This window comes from Bubalus kerabau, chromosome 7 (genome assembly GCF_029407905.1).
Source record: "Bubalus kerabau isolate K-KA32 ecotype Philippines breed swamp buffalo chromosome 7, PCC_UOA_SB_1v2, whole genome shotgun sequence".
In the NCBI taxonomy this organism is placed as follows: domain Eukaryota; kingdom Metazoa; phylum Chordata; class Mammalia; order Artiodactyla; family Bovidae; genus Bubalus; species Bubalus kerabau.
The window spans coordinates 90,211,276-90,236,564 of NC_073630.1; the positions used below are offsets into that span (position 1 = coordinate 90,211,276).

Sequence of the window (25,289 nt, forward strand, 5' to 3'; positions counted from 1 at the left end):
AAGCTAGAGGAGGTGATGGAATTCCAGTTGAGCTATTTCAAATCCTGAAAGATGATGCTGTGAAAGTGCTGCACTCAATATGCCAGCAAATTTGGAAAACTCAGCAGTGGCCACAGGACTGGAAAAGGTCAGCCTTCATTCCTATCCCAAAGGAAGGCATTGCCAAAGAATGCTCAAACTACCGCACAATTGCACTCATCTCACACACTGGTAAAGTAATGCTCAAAACTCTCCAAGCCAGGCTTCAGCAATACGTGAACCGTGAACTTCCAGATGTTCAAGCTGGTTTTAGAAAAGACAGAGGAACCAGAGATCAAATTGCCAACATCCATTGGATCATCGAAAAAGCAAGAGAGTTCCAGAGAAACATCTATTTCTGCTTTACTGACTATGCCAAAACCTTTGACTATGTCAACAAACTGTGGAAAATTCATTCAGTAGCTTAGCTGGGTTTGTAAAACATGGATTATTCCATGACCACTAACCAGCCCATGGCAGGGAAAAGGGTAAATGGGGATTTCCCTGGTGGCTCAAACAGTAAGGAATCTGCCTGCAATGCATGAGACCTGGGTTCGATCCTTGGGTTAGGAAGATCCCCTGGAGAAGGGCGTAGCAACCCACTCCAGCACTCTTGCCTGGTGGACTGCAGTCTATGGTGTCACAAAGAGTCGGACACTACTGAGTAACTAAGCACAGCACAAGGGTAAATGGAGAAGCAGTCAAGTGAGGTTTAGTGGCAACTCCCAACAACCTCTATGGCTAAGGTTGGTATCAAAACCGTAGCCTCTATGTGAAGGGTACAAGCAGAAACCAGGGGCATCCAGCATCACAATTCCCATCAGCATCTCTGTGAATACACCGTCCTCTAGGTGTCCTACCACTTGCAAACCAATGTCAGCATACACATGGTATTGTAATTCCTACTCAGTTTCTACAAAATCAGATAAAGACAGTCAGACACTTGGAGCAGATATAAACTTGCATACCTTCTTGGACACACACAATCTAAAAAGATACCTAGATATTTGGATAGATATTTAGAGATTAATTTAAAGTCAACTATTCTGATGCAATTTTGTTCTTTGTGGTACTAAATTCAGGGAGCTGAAGGGCTAAAAAAAAAAAAAAAAAAAAAAACAGTGTTATTTGGCACAAGAGGAAGAATATGGCACCTCTCACGCCTTAGAGAATAGCACCTTGTACAACCCCTGGGTGATCTGATATGCACAGTCTGACCAATTAGGAATCACCTTTGGGCATCAAATTCAAAAATTCTTACTAATTAATGACAACATAAAAATAAGCAGCAAATATCACCACTACAGGAGCCACAGAGGACAGAACCTAAATTCAGCAAAAATAACAAACCTTGCTCTTATCAAAGAAAAGAATAATTGTCCTGTTTATCTGTTTATTTAGCAGTAAAATCTTTATTATGGAAAATCAAACTTCTAAAAACATCCATAACATAATTTCTTCAGTAAATTTCTCAACTCAGATCTTTGTGAGCTTGTTTTATCATGAATAGCTGAGAGTTAATTTATCATTTTGCTTTTCTCTTCAATAACTCTGAATTCCCAGTAACTAACATATATTTGACTTCAAAAAAGAACACTATGTCTTGGTAACATTCTGTAGTATGAATCAAATCAAGTCACTGAGTTAAGTAATTCCTGGGCTTCCCTTGTGGCTCAGCTGGTAAAGAATCAGCCTGCAATGCAGGAGACCTGGGTTCGATCCCTGGGTTGGGAAGATTCCCCTGGAGAAGGGAAAGGCCACCCACTCCAGTATTCTGGCCTGAAGAATGGACTGTATATTCCATGATGTTGCAATATGAGTTCATTTTAATTATATGTTAAATATATAGGAGGAGGAAGAAATGGCAACCCACTCCAATGTTCTCACCTGGAAAGTTCCATGGACAGAGGCGCCTGGTGGGCTACAGTCCATGGGGTCACAAAGAGTCAGACAAGACTGAGCACACACATACAAATATATACTAAGTATATTAAATTAATTACATATTTTGGCCTGCCTTTTGATGATGGTCAATCATTTATGACAACAGCACACGGTTAATATTCACCTTTGTTCCCTAAATATCTTTGTATAAACAAAGTTTCTATACTTGAAAAATCCCAAATTCATCAAGGAAAGCATCTTCTAAATCTTACTGCTGTAAGCTCATTTTCATGGACTGTTATTATACATAATGAGAGACTTCATTTGACAGCTTCTATAATAACACATTATAAATTTCACATTGGATGTGTTTTTTCACCTTAAACTCTTGAGACGGCAAAACCATCTTTCTCAAAGCTGATTGGTTGTGCAGGTCTACAACAGTGCTTAAATGTGACCCAAGCTTTCTGACAAGGAGGAATCTTTTTATTTTAAGTCTTTTTGGTACAGAACATGACATATTTATGAAGAATTTTTGTTTCATCATTAAGAAATAAATGTGACTAGCTCCTGAGATCTCCCTAGCTTTAGCAACTTGTAGTTATTTTCAATGTAGACTATTAAGAATATATTTCAAAGACAGGTTAGCAAAGTTCAGGTAGAAGTTATTTTTTATATACTGGAGCATCCAACTGGCATTGGGTGAGTATTAGAGATTATCAACATAAATAATATAGCTTCAAATAATGAGCTTAATTCATAGATGTTGATTGACTTCCTGATTGCATTCTTTGATGTTGGCTGATAATTATTTTTATATAGCCTAATCTTCTGATAAAACTTCAAACTTCTTGGTTTAGTTTGTATATTTATTTTTCTTATAAGCTTTCTTCCAAACTACTTAGATTTCATTTAACATTGAGCTAATGTACACATCCCCACTGAGCAATCAAGCTTTGTCAACTTTGTCAACTTTTGTCACTAAAGGAATCTCAAAGTACGGTGCCTGGGTCATTTTCTGATTTAGCTTTCACCCTACTCTTAAAGGAACTGAAGATTAAGCTTGATTTTGAAGACTCTTTAATAAAGGTAGATCTGAAGCTTTTCTACTAGTTCCTTCATTCATTTGCTTCAGTTCTATATTTAGGTTTCTTCTCATGCAAAATCTATATTTTTCTTAAAGGCTTATGAAAATTTTGGTGAAAAAATGCTGCTGCAGTGTAGGCATGAAGCCTCTTCTCCTAAGCTAGATTACTTGGTGAGTATTTTCATTTATTTTTCCTAATACAAACAGATCACATATCAAACTAAATATTGTCAGAAGTACATTTGAGAAGATAAAACTATTTAAACATGTCAAAAAAAAAAAAACAACCCAAAGAGATCTGAGTTGACAGATGGAATGTTAGAACTAGAGCTAAGAACTTACATAGGCATTGTATTCCACAGCAATCACTGTAATTAAAAATACTTTTTTGAAAAAACATCTAAGTATAGACTTTCATCTGATCATGAACTTTTAGACACAGAATGAATCTTAAAAGTCATCTGACATAATATGTTAATTTTATAAAAAGAGAAAATGAGTGACATTTTGTACTTACAAAATAAAAGATCACATATTCCTATACGAGTATATAATGTTATCAAGAATCTCAGTGACTGCTACCATAGAAATTAGATGGATAATTAAGCAAGAGAGAAATTAAACATACAAAAGTTCTCCCAAAATCTTGGGCCATAATCATATAAAGTAGATTTAGGAAAGCATTTACCAATATTCTCCTTATTAACTTCTTTGTGTTGCTATAGACTATATTAAACACATTAATTTCAGTTATTTTTAATTCTCTACAATGTTATAATTCTAAAATCTTTATTTAGTAGGAAAGGCACTTACATACTACTGCTTCCTTTGTTTAATTGCACTCTTCCAATTTCTCTGATATATAAAAGGTAATTGATTACACCTACAGTTTAGGAAAATGATGAAGTATTATCTAATTATAGTGCTTCCAGAGAAGCAAGCAGAAGGGTAAAAACTGGCTCAAGTCACTTCTAGATCATTTCATGCCCAGAAAATACTGGGTTGGCCACAAAGTTCATTCAGGGTTTTTCTACAACATCTTATGGAAAAACATGAATGAAGTTCATGGCCAACCCAACAGAAGAAAGAAAAGGAATGAACAAATACTGGTGTCTATATCCTGATTAATATGCTAGGAATCGTCTTGCACCTGCTAAATCATGAAAATATATCATTCTGATTAAAACCTTTATTTTTGTCTATTGTATATGCAAATGGAACAGTTTCTTTTTTTTTTTTTTTGCTGAATACAAAACAATAGCATTTATTTTAAAACTCAGTATACATCAGACACTATGCAAAGCCCTTTACATTTCTTTCTTTTAAATTAATTTATTTTAATTGGAGGCTAATTACTTTACAATATTGTAGTGGGTTTTGCCAAACATTGATATGAATCACCCACAGGCACACATGTGTTCCCCATCCAGAACCCCCATTCCACCTCCCTCCCCATCCCACCTCCCTCCCCATCCCATCCGCCAGAGTCATCCCAGTGCACCAGCCCTGAGCATCCTGTCTCATGCATCAAACCCGGACCGGCAATCCGCTTCACATATGATAATACACATTTCAATGCTACCCTTTCAAATCATCCCACCCTCACCTTCTCCCACAGAGTCCAAAATACTGTTCTTTACATCTGTGTCTCTTTTGCTGTCTCATATATAGGGTCATTGTTACCATCTTTCTAAATTCCATATATATGTGTTAGTATACTGTATTGGTGTTTTTCTTTCTGGCTTACTTCACTCTGTATAATAGGCTCCAGTTTCATCCACCTCATTAGAACTGATTCAAATGAATCCTTTTTAATGGCTGAGTAATATTCCATTGTGTATATGTACCATAGTTTTCTTATCCATTCATCTGCTGATGGACATCTAGGTTGCTTCCATGTCCTGGCTATTGTAAACAGTGGTGCAATGAACATTGGGGTACACGTGTCTCTTTCAATTCTGGTTTCCTCGGTGTGTATGCCCAGCAGTGGGATTGCTGGGTCGTATGGCAGTTCTATTTCCAGGTTTATAAGGAATCTCCAAACTGTTCTCCATAGTGGCTGTTCTAATTTGCGTTCCCACCAACAGTGTAAGAGGGTTCCTTTTTCTCCATACCCTCTCCAGCATTTATTGTTTGTAGACTTTTTGATAGCAGCCATTCTGATTGGCATGAGATAGTACCTCATTGTGGTTTGATTTGCATTTCTCTGATAATGAGTGATGTTGAGCATTTTTTCATGCATTTGTTAGCCATCTGTATGTCTTCTTTGGAGAAATGTCTATTTAGTTCTTTGGCCCATTTTTCGATTGGGTCGTTTATTTTTCTGAAATTGAGCTGCAGGAGCTGCTTGTATATTTTTGAGATTAATTCTTTGTCAGTTGATTCATTTGCTATTATTTTCTCCCATTCTGAAGGCTGTCTTTTCACCTTGCTTATAGTTTCCTTTGTTGTGAAAAAGCTGTTAAGTTTAATTAGGTCCCATTTGTTTATTTTTGCTTTTATTTCCATTACTCTGGGAGGTGGGTCATAGAGGACCCTGCTGTGATTTATGTTGGAGAGTGTTTTGCCTGATTTCCTCTAGGAGTTTTATAGTTTCTGGTCTTACAGATCTTTAATCCATTTTGAGTGTATTTTTGTGTATGGTGTTAGAAAGTGTTCTAGTTTCATTCTTTTACAAGTGGTTGACCAGTTTTCCCAGCACCACTCATTAAAGAGATTGTCTTTTCTCCATTGTATATTCTTGCCTCCTTTGACAAAGATAAGGTGTCCATAGGTGCATGGCTTTATCTCTGGGCTCTCTGTGTTGTTGCAAATGGTACAGTTTCTTAAGGAATTACCTTTAGAATAAGTCTTGTTCAAAGATGTAAATACAAGAATTAATTATACAAGCCTTGCATAATTAACTAGAGTAGGGTAAATAAAATCCATGAAAACAATCTCCAAACTTCATATATAAGTCTATAGTATCAAACTTCCTCTGTGTTTAATCAGTGTCTAACAAACAGACCCATCTATAGTTTTGCCTTTTTCTCCTATTTCTTTTACCAGCTCTTGAATATTTGTAAAAAGATAAAATAATAGATATAACAGTAATAACAGAAATAGCAGAAAGAAGAAAAGCATAGATTCTAGAAAATTCCTGTTTACATAACTAGCCTTTTTATAATGGAATATGGTCTACAGCACCTTAGAACGTAGCTCAAAGTACTGATTTTGTTCTCTTGTGTGTGTTTTTTTTTAACTTTTTATTTTGTGTTGGGGTATATACCCGATTAGCAATGTTGTGATAGTTTCAGGTAAGCAGCAAAAGGACTTAGTCATACATATACATGTATCCATCCTCCTCCGAACTCCCCTCCCATCCAGGCTGCCATGTAACATTGAGCAGAGTTCCATGTGCTATACACTAGGTCTTTGTTGGTTATTTATTTTAAATATAGAGTGTTCAAAATACTGATTTTGGATTGTACTATCATTCAAATTGAAATTATCCTCAACAGTGAATATAGTCAGACACTACTATGCCTTTCTAAACTAGCCTAGCAACTAGAAATTTTAAATCACCAATATTTATATTTTTCAAGATAAACTCCACATTTCAGTGCTATGAACCATTTTCTCAAGCATCAGTGTATTCTCTGTCTCTGCCTCTCTGGCTTTTATCTTTCCTTTTTAAGCAGATTAGAACACTACCAGGTAATAACTATCTAACAGTTTCTTAATGCAAAATAAACATGGCAGCAGAGGCCCCTGAGATAGTGTATATCTATACGCTCCTTGACAAACAGATGGGCTAGTGCTTAGATAAGCACCAAGTGTTTATCTAATGCTTAGATAACCCCAGCATTTTTACTTCACAATTCAAAAATAAAATCCAGTTTTGCATTCCAGGTACCAAGTGGAAAAATGAAGATTCTCCTGATCTTTCTAAGCCTGCTTGATTATTCCATTGCTATGCCAGTGAGTATTTTTAAAATGTTAGGACTTTATGTTCTGCTGTTGCACAGCTTGAGGACAGTTCTTGGACTTATTTCAATCGATGTTCTGAACTTGTCACACATATTCTCTCACTTCCAGTTGCAAATGCATATGCCCCGAATACCTGGATTTAGCAGTAAAAGTGAGGAGGTATGTATGTTCAGTCTCAGGAGAGACATTTTCCAGAGCCCTTCCTAGAGTTCATTTGAAAAGGAGGATACTAAGGAGTTCCCTGGTGGCCTACTGGTTAGGATTCTGGGCTTTCAACGCTGGGCCTGGTTCAATCCCTGGCCAGGAAACTGAGATCCTGCAAGCTGCATAGTGTGGGAAATAATAAAAATTAAAAAGGAGACTATTGGGAAACTTTCCAATATATAAAATTTCTTATAAAAGATGTAGAGAGACTTTACCTCTTAAACTCTCTAATCAAGACAAAGTGAGTTATTTCCCTAGCATTATCCCACCTATGTGCTTCTCCTTTTCAAGGTAAATGTGAATTTTTGTTATAGTTGATGTTAGTTTCCTTGTTAAGTTTTCAAGCTGACAAAGGTAGCCATTTCTACCAGGGATTGTTAGAAGGCAGTCACTTAAGTATATAAATACATTTCATCTTTTCATAGAATATCAAATTCCTAAGTACTGAAGGCCAAAAGAGGAGAGCAGAACATTAAAAGAACTTCAAAGTAGACACTATTTTTATCCTCTATTATGCTATATTCTCGTCAAAATAAAATCTGACTTAAAGTGCCACAGAGATTTTTTCAGTTGCATATATATATTTTTTAGGAAACTTTAAAAAATTTGTTATTTATTTATTGGTTGCACTGAGTCTTCGTTCTGCATGCAGGCTTTCTCTAGTTGCAGAGAGCAGGAGCTACTTTTCATTGCGGTGCATGGGCTTCTCATTGCAGCGGCTTCTATTATTGTAGGGCACAGGCTCTAGGTGCACAAACTCCAGTAACTGCAGCATGCAGACTCTAGGGCATGTGAGCTCAGTAGTTGTGGCACATGGGCTTAGTTGCTCCATGGCATGTGGAATCTCCGCAGACCAGGAATTGAATCCATGTCCCCTGCATTGGCAGGCAGATTCTTATCTACTGTACCACCAGAAAAGTCTGAATTGCATACTTATTTTAAATTCATGCATAATTAGTAAAAGATATTATGACAGCTGTACCTAAAAATCAGAAAATTATTTCTTGTGATTTCATTGAATAAAATTTTCACTTTCTGCCACATTAATGAATTCCTTTGGTCACAGATGATGCGCTATGGTCACTTCAACTTTATGAACTTCCCGCATGTAAGTTCCACTTTATATTAATTCTAGTGATTTCCTGTTCATATACAGATAATTATATGGTTTGTCTCAGCTAATAAAGATACCAATCATTATTCACGTTTTAATAATCATTATAAGAATTTCAAAGAAGAAAAATCATTGCATCTATTGTACTTTCATGTAGATAAAAACCATTTATTAATTACACTGCTTCTTTATATCTGAGAAAAGTTGGTTCTAAGACACACAAGATATATTTACAAATAATGAGAACAAAAAAATAACATAGGTAAATGCTGGGGGGAAGGATAAAGTTTTATGTGGATTATCTTGAAAGATAACACTAAAATTATGAAATTAATTTTTATCTAATTTTTAAAATTTATATTATAGTTCCCACTATATGCTAACTCTTATAACTAATTAATAATTAATCCATTATTAATTTAGAGTAAAAATTTGGGGCATAATTTTTCTGAAAAGATTTTATGATAGTACAATAATACTATATGTTACTTTCAACTTTTTTTTTTTTTTACTTTCAACTTTTATGACATGATCATGAGACCCACTGCAGGGGAAAAAAATCGACTTCATCAATTTTACCTTAATCTTTTTCATTCAAGTCATTCTCTTTTAAAGTCCCTCACCTAAAATTATCATCATTGTCAATTTTTCTTCTTTATCTATTGGGGGACCCAACTTTTCAAACTCTCAATCTCAGTTTTAGCAACTTTGCCAGGGGTTTGAAATTTTTACCAACTTAATTAATCATAAAATCTCACATCTTAATGCAAGGTTGCAATTTCACCTTCCATTAATCCACATGCCATTTGCACACTATTGTGTGTATGTCAACCATAGACAGTGAAAGACTGATTAATGAAGACTGGAGATAGAGACTGGTGATATATCAGAGAGGGAATGTTTGAATGGGAACTACTGTTGTAAGAGGTTAATTCATACATTACCATTTTCAGATTATAACTACTTTTGCTTCCCTGTTGTTATTGATGTTCAGTCACTAAGTCATGTTAACTCTTTGTGACTCCATGTACTGCAGCATGTCAGTTTCCTCTGTCCACTATCTCCCAGAGTTTGCTCAGATTCATGTCCATTGAGTCGGCGAAGCTGTCTAACCATCTTATCCTCTGCTGTTCCCTTCTCCTTTTGCCTTCAATCCTTCCCAGCATCAGGGTCTTTCCTAGTGCATCAGTTCTTCTCATGGCTAAAGTATTGGAGCTTCAGCATCAGCATCAGCATCAGTCCTTCCAATGAATATTCAGGGTTGATTTCCTTTAGAAGCAGCCACCTTGTAACTGTGGAGATTTTCATTATGAAAACAGAATTATGAGAATTCACCAGTAATCAAGAAGCATAGCCCCATATAAGGATGTTTACACACATAACATTTTTATTCTTTCTTTCTCCTTCTTTTGTTTAACACTCTCACTTCCTTTGTCTTCTTTTTTGTTCTTTCTCCTTTCTGTCTCCTTTTTGTAACAAGTCACAGGAATTTTGAACTTGATATCAACTCCTCTGTAACCTGACTTATACATTTCTTTCTTACCTGAGTCAGGGCTTCAGAGTTAGAAAATTATAAGCCAAATTCTTTAACTGAAGTTTTTCACCTAGTTGTGCCTTTTGCTTTGGTTGGTTTTCTGAAAGACTGAAATTCACTTCTGTAAGAAAACATGTAAAGAAATTCCAGCTAAAGAGCTTAAAGCTTCCATCCTGGGCCGAGTTTTAGAGACGGACTTAAGGGGGCGGGGAGAGCTGGAATCTCAGCCCTCATGTAACTTCACTGTTATTTACTACCCTACAGTTGGCACACCTGAGTCCCTTTTATGGAAATGGTATACAGCTCCCTCAGCTCTTCCCACAGTACCAGATGCCCATGTGGCCTCAGCCACCACCCAACAAGAAAAGCCCACAGAAGCCTTCATCTCCCACAGCACCCAAACACCAGAGCAAGACAGATCAAGCCCCTGAGACCCCGAGTCCCAACCAGCCTCAACCAACCGATTCCCCACCAAACCAGCATTTAAAGCAGCCATCACCCACCACAGCTCAGCCACAAGAGGAGGAAACCCAGACACCTCAGGTGAGGCTCATCCAGCAAAATTCCAAACCAGAGTCATAAATGGCCTCAGAGGGATTGGGAGAACAATGCCACCCCACACACTTTCTCCAGTGCTCCCCAATATGGGTACCACTATGCACAAAATAAGCCTGGTGTGCTGCAGTCCATGGGGTCGCAAAGACTTGGACATGACTGAGCGACTGAACTGAACTAATGTTCAAAACAGAATCATGTACTGTTGCCCTAAAGAGGCTCCTATTAAACTACAGAGGCAACATGGTATGAACAAGCGCACCAACAGAGGATCAGGGAACACAGATTCGAATTTTACCCTGGCCGTTATTAGTTGTATGATTCTAAGCAAGTCATTTTGCCTTCTAGACTCCACGTTCATCACAAGTAAATGAAATGTTCTCCAAGTCCCTTACAGATCTATTCTTCAATGATGTAAAACATTGCCCTGAAAGTTAACTGCTTCCAGGACTTCAGGATTAGCATAAGTGTAGAATGGCACCCCACTCCAGTACTCTTGCCTGGAAAATCCCATGGATGGAGGAGCCTGGTAGGCTGCAGTCCATGGGGTTGCTAAGAGTCGGACACGACTGAGCGACTTCACTTTCACTTTTCACTTTCATGCATTGGAGAAGGAAATGGCAGCCCACTCCAGTGTTCTTGCCTGGAGAATCCCAGGGATGGGGGAGCCTGGTGGGCTGCCCTCTATGAGGTTGCACAGAGTCGGACACGACTGAAGCAACTTAGCAGCAGCAGCAGCAGCAGCCCTGACTTAAAGCAAGATGTGCAGATGGTTTCTCAATCTCATCCAGTGTAGAGCTTATAAAACATTGTCTTGAGTTGGTTAACCTTTCATAATTAGACCTATTATAGCTGTAGAGAATACAAAGGTGAATGAAAAGACACTCCTGGGTTGGAATCCTGGCTTCAATCATTTATCAGCTATGAGATTTGGGGCAAGTGACTCAATTTCTCTGAACCTCAGCATCTTAAGTGAAATGAGAATAATGATAGCACCTTATTACATTGGTATGTGAGGATTAAATGAGCTTACCAATATAAAATTCTCAACACATTACCTAGAACATAAGTGCTCAATAATACTAAGCGTTATTATTATTATTATTATCATCTCTGCCCTTTAAAAGTTCACAGTTTAATGCAAAGGAAGATGTAGACCTCCAAGTTCCAAACAATTGTCTTTAATAGGTTTGTTTCATTTTTTGTTTATTCTGATTTTCACATCACTCTGATTCCTTTGTTCTAGGCATTCCCACCATTCGGCAATGGGCTATTTCCCTATCAACAGCCACCGTGGCATATTCCACATGTGAGTGTTTTTCCCTTAAATTAGAATTGAAAATAATATTATCATGTTGTATCTCAAGCTAATTTGAGTTCATACATTCTAAATAGAATGCCATATGCCAATGAGTAGAGAATAGGACACAAAATCATCACATCAGTAATAATGCATTATTGGAAAAAGAGGAATTTTTAAATGGATCTTTTATTCAAATTGGTGACATGAACAGAGCCTAAATCATCCAACACTACTAATAACTTAGTTAATGAATTCATTTCAAAGGGCTGTGCCCCTTCACTACTATTCCTCACCCAAGAGATTAGAAAATACAAAGATTATCCTCATTCAATGTAATGGGGAAATTATGACAAATAGAGTTTTAAAACAATGACTAGACTAAGATCTTTCCATAATATCTTCTAATTTCTAGCCAGAGACACATTATAAGGAATCTTGCAAAATAATAATTATAAGAATCCTGTAAAGTGTAAAATCATCAAAATAAAGCAAAATAATGAAATTGCATGACAAGCATTTAAAAATATGAATTGCAAAATAAACTATTTAAAGAAACATTAAAGGTCAGTTGCAACTGAACTAACAAAAATAACAATAATAAATATTTGGTGATGCTTCATTCAGCTATGGCATCGTTTTTTCTTGTCTACAACTCTACAACCAAGAAGGCTTCTTATCACCAAGGAAAAATTTCAAGGAGTAAAACTTCCTTACTTTTTTTTTCCCCTGTAAGAGTGACATCCTTTTTACTGACAATAATGAACTAACAAAATGAAGACAGTACCAGGTAAAGATTGAAAAAGCAGATAAACATGATTCTCTGGCTGAAATAGCTTTTAATCTCATCTACACAAAACTTCTGTGGGAGTTGAATTGCTTTTCCAAACCCTCCCATGTGCAGAAACTCAACCTCCAAGTTTGATTAGGAAAATAACCTTGGTTTTGAGTATAAAAATATTACAGTAATAATCCAGGATGGGTTGTCAGTTTGTCAACTTAAATGTAAACATTTTTAAAATAACATCATTATTTAATCCTCATTATTAGATATTCTAATGTGGATATTTGGATCCTCATAGCACTCAAATCTCTCTCTCTCTCCCCTTTCTGTGTGTGTGTGTGTGTGTGTGTTGGTGATGGGACAGGATGACTGCTAGGAGATGCAGCCACACATGGTATTTTGAGTAACATAACCAAGGATCCAGTTAAAGTCTTTGAATTTACAAGAATTCATTGATAGTTATGTCATAATTATTAATAGCTAGGCTGTAAGAGCAAATGACTCAGAAACTAAAAATCAGCAACAGTGCTAACACTGACAAACTATTTTTAAAACATCATGGCGTTTACAATCAAATGGCAGCATAAAAAGTGGTTTTCTCTGTGCTCATTATGGTTTTCACCTTTCAGAGGATACCACCAGGTTTTGGACGTCCACCAGGTAGCAATGAAGAAGGTGGGGTAAGTACAAGTAAAGCTACATTCTTCACTGAGTTATTACATTCTGAAAGTCTCTGCTTTTTTGATCCCTATCTAACAAGAAAGTTTAAGGGCTTCCCTGGTGGCTCAGACGGTAAAGCGTCTGTCTACAATGCAGGAGACCTGGGTTCAAAGACCCGGGTTCAATCCCTGGGTTGGGAAGCTCCCCTGGAGAAGGAAGTGGCAATCCACTCCAGTACTATTGCCTGGAAAAGCCCACGGACAGAGGAGCCTGGTAGGCTACAGTCCATGGGGTTGCAAAGAGTCGGACATGACTGAGCGACTTCACTTTAACAAGAAAGTTAAAATCCAACACATGAATCTGTAGCTCAAGCACCCATGATTTTTTTAAAAAGTGAAACTAACCAAGTAACCTAAAATAAATGTGATGTATCATTTCTCCTCTACATGTATTGAAACCAATCTCTCTCTATTTCTCTCTCTCTCTCTGCCCCTCTCTAAAAAGCAAGCCTAATAACATTTGCTCAAGGCTAATCTAGACTGTGAACAGTGATAGAACAACTAGTCAACAGGAATGAAGAAAAATTATCTTAGAATGTTATACTCAGAAGGCAATTAAGTGATCATCTAATACTCTCATTGTACAAATAAACTGAAGCGTTGTTGCTGTTCTTCAGTCACTCAGTTGTGTCTGACTCTTTGCTATGCCATGGACCGTAGCATGCCAGGCTTCCCTGTTCTTCACCAAATTCCAGAGCTTGCTCAAACTTATGTCCATTAAGTCAGTGATGCCATCAAACCATCTCGTCCTCTGTCGTTCCCTTTTCCTCCAGCCTTCAGTCTTTCCTAGAATCAGGGTCTTTTCTAATGAGTTGGCTCTTTGCATCAGGTGGCCAAAGTATTGGAGTTTCAGCTTCAGCATCAGTTCTTCCAATGAATACTCAGGATTGATTTTCTTTAGGATTGACTGGTTGGATCTCCTTGCAGTCCAAGAGACTCTCAAGAGTCTTCTCCAACACCACAGTTCAAAAGCATCAATTCTTTGGCACTCAGCCTTCTTGATGGTTCAGCCCTCACATCCATAAATGACTACTGGAAAAAACCATAGCCTTGACTAGATGGACCTCTGATGGCAAAGTAATTTCTCTGCTTTTATTTTTCTTTTAAGCTTTCAAGTTTATTTATTTTTCCGTGGACCATTTTAAAAGTCTCTTTTGAACTCTTTACAGTATTGCTTCTGTTTTAGGTTTTGGTTTACTTGGGCAGTGGGATCTTAGCTCCTTGATGAGGGATTAGAAACTGCACCCCTTGCATTGAAAGGCAAAGTTCTCCAGGAAAGTTCCAAACTTACAGTCTCTGCTTTTTAATATGCTGTCTAGGGGGTTGTCATAGCTTTTCTTCCAAGGAGCAACTGTCTTTTAATTTTGTGGCTGCAGTCACCATCTGCAGTGATTTTGGAGCCCAAGAAAATAGTCTCTCACTGTTTCCATTGTTTCCCCATCTATTTGCCATGAAGTAATGGGACTGGATGCCATGATCTTTGTTTTTTGAATGTTGAGTTTTAAGCCAACTTTATCACTGTCCTCTTTAACCTTCATCAAGAGGCTCTTTAGTTCTTCTCTTTCTGCCACAAGGGTGGTGTTATCTGCATATCTGAGGTTATTGATATTTCTCCCAGAAATCTTGATTCTGGCTTGTGCTTCATTAAGCCCAGCATTTCATATGATGTACTCTGGATATAACTTAAATAAGCAGGATGACAATCTACAGCCTTGATGTACTCCTTTCCTAGTTTGGAACCAGTTCATTGTTCCATATCTGGTTCTAACTGTTGCTTCTTGACCTGTAAACAGGTTTCTCAGGAGTTATGTAAGGTGGTCTGGTATTCCCATCTCTTTAGTAATTTTCTAGTTTGTTGTGATATACACAAAGGTTTTAGTGTAAAGTCAGTGAAGTAGATGCTTTTCTGGAATCTCTTGCTTTTTTGATGATTCGGTGGATGTTGGCAATTTGATCTCTGGTTCCTCTGTCTTTTCTAAAACCAACTTGAATATCTGGAAGTTCACGGTTCATGTATTGTTGAAGCCAGGCTTGGAGAATTTTGAGCTTTACCAGCGTGTGAGATGAGTGCAATTGTGTGGTAGTTTGAGCATTCTTTGGCATTGCCTTTCTTTGGGATTGGAATGAAAACTGACCTTTTCCAGTCCTGTGGCCACTGCTGAGTTTTCCACATTTGCTGGCATACTGAGTGCAGCACTTTCACAGCATCATCTTTTAGGATTTGAAATAGCTCAACTGGAATTCCATCACCTCCTCTAGCTTTGTACGTAGTGATACTTCCTAAGGCCCACTTGGACTTAACATTCCAGGATGTCTGGCTCTAGATGAGTGATCACACCATTGTGGTTATCTGGGTCGATGAAGCTCTCTTTTGTACAGTTCTGTGTATTCTTGCCACCTCTCCTTAATATCTTCTGCTTCTGTTAGGTCCAGACTGTTTCTGTCCTTTATTGTGCCCATCTTTGCATGAAATGTTTCCTTGGTATCTCTAATTTTCTTGAAGAGATCTCTAGTCTTTCCCACTCTATTGTTTTCCTCTATTTCTTTGCATTAATCACTTATGAAGGCTTTCTTATCTCTCCTTGCTATTCTTTGGAACTCTGCATTCAGATGGGTATATCCTTCCTTTTCTCCTTTGCCTTTCACTTCTCTCTTTTCTCCAGCTATTTGTAAAGCCTCCCCAGACAGCCATTTTGCCTTTCTATGTTTTTCTTGGGGATGGTTTTGATCATTGCCTCCTGTATAATGTTACAAACCTCCATCCACAGTTCTTCAGGCACTCTGTCTATCTGATCTAAACCCTTGAATCTATTTGTCACTTCCACTATATAATTGTGCCGGATTTGATTTAGGTCATACCTGAATGGCCTAGTGGTTTTCTCTACTTTCTTCAATTTAAGTCTGAATTTGACAATAAGGAGTTCATGATCTGAGCCACAGTCAGCTCCGGTCTTGTTTTTGCTGACTGTATAGAGTTTCTCCGTCTTCAGGTGCAAAGAATATAATCAATCTGATTTTGGCATTGACCATCTGGTGATGTCCATGTGTTGTAGAGCTGTCTCTTGTGTTGTTGGAAGAGGGTGTTTGCTATGACCAGTGCATTCTCTTGGCAAAACTCTGTGAGCCTTTGCCCTGCTTCATTTTGCACTCCGAGGCCAAACTTGCCTGTTACTCCAGGAATCTCTTGACTTTCTCCTTTTGCAATCTAGTCCCCTATGATGAAAAGGACATCTTTTTTTGGTGTTAGTTCTAGAAGGTCATGTAGGTCTTCATAGAACCTGTGAAGCTCATGGTTTATTATGAGCATCGAGTGAGGTAACATATATAAAACTCAGTGCCTAGTACTTAATAAGTGCCTGACAAGTGTTTTTTATATATATACATAAAACTATATTATATAGTATACTGCTTAATATAATAATATATAGTATAACATTTAAGTGCCTGACCTCACTTGATGCTCATGATAATCTATGAGGTAGATATTATTTTATTATTTCCCTTTTACAAGTGAATAAACTGAGGTTAACCCAGAGTCATACTATTAGGACTGGTGGAATAGAGATTTTAGCCTATATTTGTCTAGAGCCCCACTCTTTAGCACCATGGTTTGTATGTTATGCTATGAGTTTAGAGTTTATCCTGTAAGGTAAGGGCAACTTTAGTTAGTATTTGAGGAAAGTGACAGAACTTTCCCAAACACCCACCCCCCAACCTCTACTACTCTGATGGCAATTGAGAGGCAAGATTAGAGGAAAGTAAAATTATATCCAGAGTAACCAGTGAGAAACTTGTTGCAATAGCACAGGGCTATTGGGGATAAAGGGGGTGGGGCAAAGGCAAAGGTTTAGATTTTACAGATTTGGTCATTAACTGTCTAGGGGAGACAGAGTGGAAACTTGGGAAACTGGGTTGTTGTTTGTTGTTTAGTCATTAAGTCATGTTCAACTCTTTTGCAATCCCATGGACTGAAGCCTTCCGGGCTCCTCTGTCCATGGGAGTTCCCAGGCAACAACAGTGGAGTGGGTTGCTATTTCCTTCAGATTCCAGGGGATCTTCCGGATCCAGGGATTGAACCTGATCTCCTACTTGGCAGACATATTCTTTACTAGCTGAGCCACCAGGGAAGCTCAGATTTTATAGATTTGGTCATTAATTGTCTGGGGGAAACAGAGTGGAAACTTAGGAAACTGGGTAGATAGTGGTGAATGCTCATTACATATAGAACACTGGAGAATGAGGTGTGGGGGAAATGAGTCTAGTCTGGGTACATACAGTTAGAGGTACTCATAAGATCTTTACTGTAGCAGTCTTGCTGTCTCAACCTCAGGAGAGAGTCATGCACCAGAATTATGGCTTTATAAGTCACTGGCATGTATCCATATTGAAAAACTGGCCTGTAATAGATTGCTCAAAGCAGGTGTGTTAAATGAGAACAGAATAAGGTGGATAGAGGATGGATTTCTTAAAGAAAAAACAAAACAAAACAAAACTTAAGATTTAGAATCCAGGCCTAAGAAGAGAAAACTAAGTACTGCTCAGAAAGTAAGAATACTTAAGAAGGAGGAAAGGTAATGGGAACCAAGGAAGAATCAAATTTCAAGAAAGAAAGCATAACCAGTGGTGATTTTAAAAATATATCACTAATAGATTTTTCTATTCCTTCAAAAAATTCCAAGCAGCACCACAGTGGGAAACAGAGAGCAATTATTATTTCCATCTTCTTCCTACAGAACCCTTTCTTTGGATTTTTTGGATATCATGGATTTGGGGGCCGTCCTCCTTATTATTCAGAAGAGATGTTTGAAGATTTTGAAAAACCAAAAGAAGAAGATCCTCCTAAAACAGAGACTCCAGCCACAGATCCTTCTGTTAATTCAACAGTTCCTGAGACTAACTCTACCCAGCCAGGTGCACCCAGTCCCAGAGCAGGTCAAGGCGGAAATGACACCAGCCCAGCAGGAAACAATGGTCAGGGCCCTAACACTGTGAGCAACCCTACAGTTCAAAACAACCCTGTAGTAAATGTTTCCGGCCAAGGAGTTCCAAGAAGTCAAACCCCGTGGAGACCAAGTCAGACAAATGTTCATGAAAATTATCCACATCCTAACATCCGATATTTTCCTGCAGGAAGACAATGGCGTCCTACTGGTACCTCTATGGGGAACAGACGTAATGGGCCTTTTTACCGAAATCAACAAATTCAAAGGGCTCCTTGGTGGAACTCCTTTGTTTTGGAAGGCAAACAAGCAATTCGTCTAGGATATCCAATATATCGCAGAGCTTATGCCTCCACCGCAAGGGGCAATTATCCCAATTATGCAGGAAATCCAGTAAATTTCAGAAGAAAGCCTGAGGGGCCCAGTAAACAACCTGCAGGAACCATTGCCCCTCTGGGTCCCAAACATGGTACTACTGGCCACAATGAAAACATCCAAAATCCAAAAGAGAAGCCAGTAAGTCAAAAAGAAAGAACAGTCATTCCTACAAGGGATCCAAATGGCCCCTGGAGAAACTCTCAAGACTATGGAGTTAGTAAATCAAACTATAAACTGCCTCACCCTGAGGGTAACATTCTAGTCCCAAATTTTAATTCTGTTGATCAACGTGAAAACTCTTATTACCCCAGAGGAGATTCCAGAGGAACCCCAAATTCTAATGGACAAACCCAAAGCCAGAATTTGCCCAAAGGGATTATTTTAGAACCAAGAAGAATTCCATATGAATCAGAAATTAATCAGCCAGAAATAAAGCACGGTACACATCAGCCTGTGTACCCTGAGGGATCTCCTTCCCCTGCAAGGGAACGTTTTCCTGCTGGAAGAAATACTTGGAACCAACAAGAAATCTCTCCACCTTTTAAGGAAGATCCTGGAAGGAAGGAAGAACACTTACCTCAACCTTCCCATGGCTCTAGAGGACGTATTTACTACACTGACTACAACCCCTATGACCGCAGGGAAAACCCACCATACTTTAGAAGTAATACCTGGGATGAAAGAAATGATCCTCCCAATACAATGGGGCAATCTGAAAATCCACACTATCCCATGAATACTCCAGATCCAAAAGAGACAATCCCTTATGAAGAAGACCCAACTGATCCAACTGGAGATGAGCCTTTCCCAGGACAAACGAGATGGGGTGTAGAGGAGTCGACCTTTAAGACAGCCCCAACAGCTAGGTATGAAGGCAAGCAATATACCTCAAACCAACCAAAGGAATACTCTCCCTATTCCTTAGATAATCTACCAAAACCCAGGGAGTATTTTCCTTATGGTGAATTTTACCCCTGGAGCCCAGATGAGAATTTTCCATCATATAATACTGCTCCCACTATACTGCTTGTGGAGAACAGGGGCTATTATCCTACTAATGCTGTTGGACAAGAAGAAAACACTATGTTTCCTTCTTGGAATTCCTGGGACCACATGATTCAAGTCCAAGGGCAGAAAGAAAGGAGGCCATATTTTACCAGAACTTTCTGGGGTCAGCCAACGAATCTACCCAAAGCCCCTGCTAGTCCACCATACCACAAGGAGAATCAGCCTTATTTCAGTAACTCCCCAACTGGGCTTCAGAAAAATCCAACATGGCATGAAGGTGAGACTTTGAATTATGGCATGCAAAGCACTAGGTTAAATTCACCAGAGGGAGGACATTTGGCTTTTCCAGACTTAATTCCTCCACATTACCCAGGAAGTCAAAAAGAAACACGTCTATTTCACCTAAGCCAGCGAGGCCCTTGCTGTGCTGGTGGCTCCATAGGGCCCAAGGACAATCCACTTGCTCTACAAGACTACACTCTATCTTTTGGTCTTGCACCAGGGGAAAACCAAGACACCAGCCCTCTCTATACAGAAGACAGTCATACTAAGCATGAAAGATATACTATTTCCCCAATAAGCATCCTACCTGGCCAAAGAAACAGCTCAGAAAAAAGACTTCCTGGAGAAAGTCAAAACCCAAGTCCTTTCAGAGATGACGTGTCCACTCTGAGGAGGAACACACCGTGTTCTATCAATAATCAATTGAGCCAAAGGGGAATTAGGCCCCTTCCTGAGGCCAGTTCCCTTCAATCAAAGAATATACCTTGCCTCAAAAGTGATCTTGAAGATGGAAACCATGTTTTGGAACAAACATTAGAAGGCAACCAGCTCAATGAAAGACCTGTTGATCTTACTCCTGAGCAGCTTGTTATGGATACACCTGACAAAGGTCCCAAGCCAGAAGGAATTCCAAGTGAAGTGCAAGGAAATGAGGGCAAAAGGCAGCAACGAAGACCATCTACCATCCTAAAGTTACCATGTTTTGACTCCAAATTAACAAAGTATTACACCTCCAGCACTGGGACTCCATCTAGTCTTGGAAGGCAAGGCTCATTTGATGGGGATCCAATTATGCCTACTGAAATTCCTAACTCATTGGCTGAGTTAGCCACTGGGGCACAGTTTCAGAATATAAATGTAGACCCACTTAATGCAGATGATCACACTCCATTTGATCCTCTTCAAGTAGGGACCAATCCACAGGACCAGGTTCAAGACTGCTTACTACTTCAGGCCTAGAAATCATCTCCAGCAAGTATTCTCTGGGGAAGGAAAATACCTGCTATTCTACAGTGGTTTCCAGACATTTTCTCCCCCAAGACTTGATTAAGTATCTCACCTTCTTGGTGATCCTTGTTTTTCCCCACTCCAGCACAGGAGGCTGGGCCTCTGAGGTTTGCTAGAGTCAGTATTGTCACTAATTAGCACAGACTTTAAAAAAAAAAAAAAGGAAGGCTCTGACCACCATTGCCCTGAAACTTGTAATCCACTTGTCTGGATTAGTTTCTTTGTGCTTGCTGATTCTTCCTTTTCCTCTCCAAGTTCCATACTTGCAAAATTGTCTGCATTTGCAAGACAGAAAAGCAGATGAACTTGCCATTTTATGTTTGGATATCTATACATCAATATAATCCTAATGCACTGTACTTTTTACTTCCTTGTGTTGGTCTTTTTCCTGGTTAATATTCTCTTTTGCAATTTTTCTTCCACTACCTCTTTCTTCACCTTTATCATTTCCTTTTTTAATCCTCCTTCTTTATTTCTACCAACCACTCTGTGTTTAGCTTTTTATTTTTCCTTCCCCATCTTTCACTCTCTCTTTTTATGTAGTAGGATACCTTCAACTATCACTAGTCTTTATATCTAATTTCTCATTTTTTTCTTCTTTTCTTCTCAGCTTTCTGTTCTGTTTCCCAGTGTATCACTTGTCAATCTCTTTCTTCTCTGACTCCTTTCTTCATCTTTTTCTCTGCTATATCATTTGCATAACTTAAGACTGCATGGACATCTCACTCCCTCCTTGTGTTTACTCTAAATTCCATACTTATTTTTTTCTTGGCCCAGCCTAACCATCATTGCAGAAGATATTTTGGAAATAGTAGACACTGATACATACTTTTATTTTTAATTTTCATATGGTCTTTACCAAGTAGACACAGCTCAGTGAGAGGAACACATTCAAAAGGAAGAATAAGGGAAAAGAGGATATTTACCCAGACCTAGTAGCCTGGGGACAAGACTTAAGAAGGTAAAGAGGGAAGGACTCCCTCTCTTCAACTGAGCATCCAGATAAAAAAAGTAGGACTTGCCATACCCCATCATCAACTCATAATCTGCAGGATCTAGAGAATATCTTTAGGGTAACGCTATCCTAATAAGAGAAATACCCAAAGGTTAATTTCTTTAGTAGTACAGTATAAGTGGTCCTACCAGTGTATTCTACTACTAACATAGACTTATTCTTCATGCCCTGGTAGAATTATTCACAGACACATTCTCTTTGTATCTTGTTTAAATAGTGTAAATTATTTTGTGAAGTAGATATTTCTATATTGCCTTGCTTAGAATACATCTAGGTGTTTTTTTTGTTTTTATTAATGGCACTTTGGCCTACTCTCTGTATATTGCTTCCCAGAGAGGAAGAATTATCCAAATTATCCAGAAAGTTACCTGTTGGCTCTTAGGAGTTTATTAGGATAAAGTTTCCTGGGACAGATTTCATAAGAAGATCTCAGACCCTTGGGAAAATATGCTGAAAACTTCCTGAGAAAAGGAATCTTTCCCTTTGAGTCTTCTCAAGTCCCTGGCACAGTGTCTTGCACATAGTAGATAGCCAATAAATATTTATTGATTGGTTTTTAAAGCTTTGAAAGCTCCCATGAAAATACCACAGTAAGCTTGTCCTGTGGGTACACCATCTGGGATGCTAAATGAGCCGCCATATTCCATAGCTTTATATACTCAGCAACATTTGCATTGTAGAATCTCAGGGTTTAGAGGTAGATTATCTAGGCCATTCCACTAGTTGCTTAAATCCACCAGCACCACCACCAGATTTTAATCACATGTTGAAAAATTATTAACTTATTCTATCTAAAACTGTCTCTCAAGAATTATCCTCATCAAAATAAAACTGCATTGTTGTTTCACTACTTCTTTTCAAATCATTTCTTTAATCTAGACACAAATACTTTGACTGTAAAACATTCATTCACTTCAGTATTTCCTCAAAATGCATAGATCATATATTTTTTGGCAGATATGTCGACTGATCTTTATCTATGAGGCACCACAGCTTTAATTTGTCATCTGAGACCACTGTAATATAAAATGTAAAAGCACAGTGGAACAAAAACATCTACTGAATTTGAGAATGCACAGTGAGAAAAGGGGGGAGGGAACATCTCTGTAGAAGACAACTCTTCATCTCACCACCATCATCACTACCACCACAGGCATTCTTCCATAAACCCAGACACCAGGGCTGAGTTTCTTAAAGAAATTATTTTGTGTGTATTCCTTGCTAAGCAAAGAATCAGCTCTAAGATGAAGGTGCACACAGTGGGGATGGCAGGCCTTGCAAGTGACCCCCTCTTGTCTTGACTGCCCCCATCCCACCACCATGGCCCAATTTCTGTGCTGAGTTCCTATGTCTAGTGGTCGTCACCTCCTGATTCTAAAATAACTAGATATATCCTGGTGATGACTCATTGATAAATTAAAGAAGAAGAAAATAATATCTGAGGATAACAAACATAGGAAATAATTCAGCAAGGCTAACAAACACTTGCTTTATAAGCTTTTCTGTCTCACAGCCTATAATAGATCTCTCTAGGGGTACCTGGCCACTGAGCCAGTTGGCCAGAGGAAGACATATATTTTTTTTACTTTGAGCAAAAAGCTAAATAGGATAATGAAATATAGGGTCGAACCACCCCTTAAACCTCAGCCTAGTAGCCATTATCACAGAAATTATTCCCTGGCTTTTTGGGTTCCCTGAACTAACATCAGTTTTAACTTTATACATCTTAAAAGAAATTTACAAGACATGACATGTGAGTTACTTTTATCATTTGTTTTGACACATCTCTGGCCTCATTTAACTGGTCTCCCTCAGTCGTGACCCTGAGGACCGTAAAGATTCATCTTGCTCTCAGGAAACCAAGCTTTATTTCTAAAAACCCAAAAGGGAACTAGAAATAAAGGACTTGAAATCAACAGCTGTCTTTCCTTCACAAAACCTCAAAGGTTTCACTGTGACTCAGGCCAAGTATCCAGCTAAAACTCAGAAGAACTGTACTTGGTAGAAAATAGGTAATCATCATTTCACAATGAGTTATAGTTCTTGGTTTGTCCACCTGTTCTTCCATGCCTCTGCACCTAATCCCTAGCCCCAAAACATCAGTCGCTGGATCTTCTTCTCTCTCTTTGAATTCACCACGAATAAACAGGTAACAAAACAGAATACCATGCTGATGGAGCAGAACTCTTCAAAAAAAGGAGCAAGGAGGAAACTAAGCAGTTGGTCAACACAGATATAACTGTGAAACAGATGAAGCTGCCCTCAGTGCCCCATCCCCTCCCTAGTCAAAGATCCTCTGCCATCACAGTGCTCCATGTCATCTCCCTTAGGACATGCATCCTCCATGTTTGTGCTGCATCCAAATGGGACAGTGATTTCCTCTGCACTTAATCAAATAACTGTGCCTCATTCCTTTCTGCACTGTATAAAGCAGGTATTTGCTATGGTTAACCTGGCAAAAACATTCCTTCTCCAGTGTTGGTTAACATGTAGTCATGCCCTTAAAGAGTAAGTAAAATCACAGCATATTTGGAGAAGGATACTGGTAGAAAACTTTGTTTGGTCAGGACCTTGTCAGTCCCTCAGCTATTAAACTTGTTGGCAACTGCCTCCTTTACCTAGGATTCAAGCTACTTTTGACAGTGTTGCATGCTACCCCAGAGTTTCTTAGGCATTCATGTGCACATGGATCTTTTTAAAATGCAGGCTTTGATTCTGTGATCTGGAGAGGGGCCTGCAATTCTGTATTATGAAAATACTCCCAGGTGATAATAAATCAGCCAGATGGTATCAATAGATCAAAGTTGGAGTGGCAAAGTCCTAGGCTATTTCCTATAATTAAGGGATAACTGAACACTCACCAGAAAAGAAACAGAAAGGTGTTGATCACTGAAAAAATGGAATATTACCAATTTGAGGGGGTTTGTATAAATGAAGCATGCAAGTGACAGGCTCGATAAGAGAACACAAAGAAAGAGGGGCAGGCCAATCCTGTCTCTATTCTTACAAGTATGTTATGCTTCTTCCTGTCTCTTTGCTTGGCTCATGTAGTTCTACTCTAAAAAGTTCTACTTCTATCCATGAAGGCCCTATTCCATTAATACTATATCTCCTCCAAGATTAACCAGCCCTAAACTCCCCAGCTTCCCTTAAGGCTCACAGCACATAGTTTTTTATATTTAATCCCTCGCTGTTTTATATCATGTGCTGGTTTTCCCCAGTTAGTTCTACCTATAGAAGAGAGAAAGTGAGACTCAGTTCTTATTCATCTCACGTAACTATCCCTCACAATAACTGGCATTTTGCTGAGCACAGAGCAGATGCTAAATAAATGTCACTTTTCCTTTACATGTAAATGGATGGAAATTTAGAATTTCCCAAATTTTAATGTTATTGATTTAAAATAACAATTTTTCTAATTACCAAAATACATTCTCATCATAGACTATTTGGCAAATAATGAAAAGATAAACAAATAAAAATAACACAT

General features: G+C 38.4%; 1 protein-coding gene across 1 annotated transcript; it reads left to right on the top strand.

Moving 5' to 3' along the window:
* Window positions 1-17,952: 17,952 nt before the first annotated feature.
* On the top strand, window positions 17,953-20,736 carry ENAM (enamelin). Its single transcript, XM_055588735.1, has one exon. The coding sequence runs from the start codon at window positions 17,968-17,970 to the stop codon at window positions 20,734-20,736; it is 2,769 nt and encodes a 922-aa protein (XP_055444710.1). The 5' UTR covers window positions 17,953-17,967.
* The last annotated feature ends 4,553 nt before the right edge of the window (window positions 20,737-25,289 follow it).